The 5,345-nt window shown below is 33.8% G+C and overlaps 1 protein-coding gene across 1 annotated transcript; it reads right to left on the reverse strand.

Moving 5' to 3' along the window:
* Positions 1–476: 476 nt before the first annotated feature.
* Positions 477–2,410, reverse strand: LOC143572005 (homeobox-leucine zipper protein HDG1-like). The gene is made up of 5 exons (XM_077057279.1): positions 2,372–2,410; positions 2,181–2,282; positions 1,930–2,124; positions 1,302–1,820; positions 477–818 (listed from the first exon to the last, which is right to left on the reverse strand). The coding sequence occupies exons 1-5, from the start codon at positions 2,408–2,410 to the stop codon at positions 477–479; spliced, it is 1,197 nt and encodes a 398-aa protein (XP_076913394.1).
* Positions 2,411–5,345: the final 2,935 nt, after the last annotated feature.

Genomic DNA, 5,345 nt, shown 5'->3' on the forward strand with positions numbered 1-5,345 from the left:
AAAAACCGGTCCGGTTAATAACCGAACCGGATTTTTTAAAAAAACCGGTTTGTGCACCTCTACTTACAACTTTACAAGTAACTTATGTGCCATTTAATAAGATTATAATTTAAAGAGAATAAGGTTGTGATATAGATTTCCATCTTCATACAAAAGCTAACTAGTGCATTCATTCTAATATAGACTTTAAACTTTAATAAGTTTATTATCATTCTTGTTTTCAAAACTAACTTCATTTACGATTAATAGCAAAACTCATACACATAATGTAAAAGTCAATCTATTCAAATGAAAAACAATCAAACTCATACAACATAAAACAACAAGCCAAAGTTAAAGTTGGCAAACAAAAACCTACATAACCAAAGGGAAAATGGGACAATAGTCGATGCCCGAACCAAAATCGACACTAAGCAACGGGGGTTCACTAACCCTAGACGCTATAAAACGACTCAACCACTCATCTACTCGCTTCTCTATTGACCATGTTGAGCAATTAGTGTATTAATCCCCCCAACTATACGGTCCATCAATTGGTTCATCACATTGACGGTGTGGATGTTGATACTCCACACATCTTGACGTGGGTGTGGTATATTGAACCCCACAGTTACCATTGATCCATCTTCACAACCATCTCCACCATTTTCACTATAGACGGGGACAATACCTAACCCTGCCGGGAAGAGCGTCACATGAGAAGTATTTGCCGCCTCGTTCATCGCCGCAATTGTTGACCGAGAACGCATAGTTGCATAAACAATGAGTGATCCTGTCATATCACTCGTGGCCTCTTGTAGTATCGTGACTAGATGCTCCTGCAAAAAGATAATAATGTTTGAATTAAGCAATTGACTATTAACTAGACGCATGCAGGGACATGGTGGCGGGAATTCGATCGGTATAAGTTCGTTAACTAAAAACATAAGTTGTAACATGCCCACAAAAATATCGAAACATGTTCAGTTTGTTATTTTATTTGATATTAATGATTTTAATGAATATTTATTTAGTAACAAACAAAAATATCGAAACATGTTTAGTTTGTTATTTTATTTATTAACTAAAATCATTAATGATTTTTACTTTTATTCTACTGTCTTATAAAATTTAATTAACTAAAATATTAAAAACAACAAAAAACAAATATATATGTAAAATTTTATATAGCACAAAAATTTAGAAAAAAATGCAATATATATATATATATATATATATATATATATATATATATATATATATATATATATATATATTACTAGTATACCTTTAAGGTATAGAAAGGAACTTTGTAAACTTACATTGGAATCAAAGGTTGAGATGCAATGAGAGTTGGCTTCATCTTCGCTCAATGTGACACATATATGGTCCTGGGTAGCAAACCTGTGGGCTATTATGTCCCATAGGTGCCTTAAGTCTTTATTCATCAACAGACTAAACAAGTGTCGATGTTTTTCTATGGTCCAGAACGAATAGGTGACACACAAGATTGCTCCAGCTGGTTCACGATCAATGTTGTTGCGAGCCATGATCTTTGAAGTTCCCGGCGCAACCGCAACCAATCTCCAATGTTGACCATCAGTCAAACAAATAGCATCACAAAATCTACGTGTCATGCGCTGTGCTAGCCCTTTTAAGCATCTTCTAACAGATACAAACACATTGTTGTTGTCTAACGTGAGAGCTCTTAAGCACGCACAATGACGCAAAAGTGCATTGATCCATCTTTGTGCACCGAAGGCCACACCGGATCTGATTAACTGAACATATTTATCGTGGATCAATCGATCCGGGTATTCTGTATGTTCGATCCAGGTGACCTACATATTTGTTACAAATAAATTCATTATTAGAACTTAGACATTATGCGATACAAAAACATATGCACAAACGAATATACGTATATGTAATTATGTAAACACAATATACCTTTGTGAAACCATTTGACATATCTTCTAGGATACAACCAGAAGGACACCTTCTTGTTAAGTTCCCTCCCATTTCATCATCAATGGACAAATCAACGATAACCCATGGCCCCCCTTCTCGCTTTACAATGAACCGAATAAACTTCATTGATCGAACCAGTACGATATTCGAAATCAATTGAATTTCGGTTTTCATCTGCATAAAATTAAATTTGAGCTTTTAGTATTTTTTTTATTTCAATAAAAGCTTACTAGTTGTACAGCACCGTCTTTTGAACCTCCTATACCATTTGAAAACACTTGCATGGTACTACAACCTCCGATCATGCTTGGAAACATATCTCTATATTGATCCTATAATACACGAAATCATGTTTTGTATAAGTTAATATAATCTTCAGTTTTCTATAAAAAAACCTAGCAAGAACAAAAAGATAACTTACCACATCAAGTAATGCTTTCACAAGAGTTAAACTAGTCATAGGTATAATGCAGCTAGCCCTCGTTGCCTCTGGCACAAATCCTTCTGGTCTTGTGCCAAGGCAAGGACGAAAAGTCCTTGCATATTCGACAAAATTTAGGTTTTCCGCTGCACCTTGCCGCTGTTATTCCATAGAGGAGCATTAGCCATCGCAAGCTTCAAGAGCTCATCCGTGGCACTTGATGCCAACTCAATATATCTTTCCGTTTGAGAGATCTTGTCCATACTCATTGGTGACGAGGCGGGCATACCAAACCTGAACCGGGAGAGTTTACTAATTTCCCATTGTATCCACACATTTTCTTGTCTCAATCGATCTAACTCCGTTGGTGCTTGTACTTCTTCCCTGGCCCTTTAATTGTAACAATAAAAAAGTATGTGTTTTTATATTTTATAAATTCATCCCTAACGAATAAGTTTAAAATTTAATTGTGTTTTTAAAAAGCTAAATGTTACGTGGAAAAGAGGAGAGTTGAAAAAGGATTTAAACCCCCTTGACTCCTATAGAAATAATTTAACACGCCAAGATATAATTGCATTAAATGCTTATATATTCTTTGTGGTGGTTAAATATATTTTTTATAGTTTATGAGATCTAATCAACTCTTTATTTATATTATTATAACCTAACTAGTTCATTTAATTTGTCCGTTATAAATTTTAAAAGAACTATTTCATAAATTAAGACAATCATTAAAAAATATAAATATTATAACTAACTATTGAGAATTAATATTAAAAGCAAAATTGTCATTTAGCTTTGTCTAGTTTTTAAATCCTTTTTGCTTTTTTGGGAGAAGAACATGGGTTCAAATCTTGACATGGCGTAGATTTCATCTTTGAGTAGCTTAGTATTATGAGTATGGGTAGATGAGTGATGAGTCGTTGTTAAAAAAACGATAAAATTATAAATATACCTTAATCATAAAGCTAGCTTTAATTGTGTATTTTTTTAGGCATACTCACACACCATTGAGCTATAAGCCCTTTGACGACAAAGGTTTATTTTATCTCAAAAGAATTTAGAAATCGAACTATTTTAGAGATCCAGTATTAAGTAAATTTGAATTTTATCAACAAAGAAGAAAAATCCAATGTAAATTTGATCTATTTATAACAATCAATCAAAGCCAATTGTAAGTGAAGAAGAGATCAATGACCTGAATAGGAGATTTTGTCGAGTATTCTATAGTGAATCTTATTTGAAGATCCGTCTGTTGGAGTATTCATTATGTGGCTAAAGGATTTTGATCTTGTTTGCGCGAAGAGAAAAGAACTTGGTATAATATGGTTGAAAGTTATGGAATGGTCGATGAAGGAATAAACTTTGTTTCTAGGATAACGAGACTTAGTATTCGATGTATTTTTGTTTAAGGATTGAAATTTATATATAGAGCGTTTCTCATAGTTGATATAATCTTCTATGTATGACGATACACCGCAGTGTATTAAATGCTAGGAAAATTATAATTTTATTTGGTATGTTACAACTGAAATGCCAATGAGCTGTGATGGAGTGGTAAGGGAGATACTTGATGTTCCATGTGACCCATGTTCGATTCATGCCCCCAGCATTTAGTTTTAGTTTCAGGGGCATAAGGGTGATGATGGGAGACTAGGTGAGTAGGTGGTTTTTTCACTAGTTGGATCTTTGAACTGGACGAGTATTATTTTACCGCACTGTCGTGCCTTCGGGCGAGCGTGTTCATAGGCGTTAGCCTTAGGTGAGGTTTTTTTCCTGATCAAAAGGTGAGTGTATCCCGATGTGATGAATTTAACCAGTAGCCTATTTGAAGGATTTGTTGGCTTTTCAAAAATAAATGTTACAACTGAAATATATAGAAAACCATTTTTACATTATAAATATTTTTTTGTGTACTTCGTATGTAACTAACTATTTAAGTTAGAAAGAATTGCATGAATAGTCCATATGATATATTTATTTTACTGATTTGATCCCTGCTATTCTCTAGTGGGTCTTTGAGACTAACCGATAATAAAAAATATGTTAAGTTTTTGTAACATGACTATATAAAGACTGCCTTCTAACTCACCCCGACACTGAATGGTAAGAATGTGCTCTCTTCCTCTCTTGGATGTTTGCCATAGTATCTTAAGAAAATTTTTAAATGACGTACATGCAAACATGATCGCGATGACATATCATGTGTAGACCGTCATCAAACAACTATTACTTCATAACAAGAAACCCATGTTCTTCAGCTATAATAACAATTCTCCACCATCACCTTGGGAATAACACCGCCATGCAATACTGCCAAGAAAAAAAAATAGTCAACGGTCTTTCTAAAGTCGAAATCCTGTTGCAAATAGAATTTTTATCCTCCAAATTCTAGAGGACTCCTCGATGGCTACCGAGGTCCTATCAATGTCACCACCCACCTCAAACCATTTCCCTCGTGTTTGTGAGAATGAATTCGAGTATGCCATTTTGAATACCATATTAAGCCTTTGTTGGGTTCTTCATTCGGAAAACAAAGAGATTTGTTCATGTTTTTGAGGAAAAAGAAAGAAGTTGATGTGTTTGTGAGAAGAACAAAGAACTTGATCTTTATATAATGATTAACAATGAAAGCAACTTTGTTTCTAGGATGACGGGACTCTCATTCTGATTTATTTTGTCTGGAGATTAACATTACTGTACAACATTTTTCATATAAGTTATAAAAAAAGGTTAGTGAAATACGAGTTATTACAAAATGTTAGTGTATTAAAATTTAAATGGGTTATAGCCATCTACATTGTTTATAGGATAAGAGATGACTCTAAAACATAAGAAAAGGAACAATGCCACATGTCATCGTCTAAGTGACATTGTTACTATTCATAGTTTGTGCTTTGTGTGTATATTCTAATGGAATCCCCTTACGTAAAACATTTGGTATATATATTGAGAAAACATAAAGTATTGCATA

This window comes from Bidens hawaiensis, unplaced genomic scaffold (genome assembly GCF_021521415.1).
Source record: "Bidens hawaiensis isolate Kalapana, Puna unplaced genomic scaffold, B.hawaiensis_p1.1 tig00025659_1, whole genome shotgun sequence".
NCBI lineage: Eukaryota > Viridiplantae > Streptophyta > Magnoliopsida > Asterales > Asteraceae > Bidens > Bidens hawaiensis.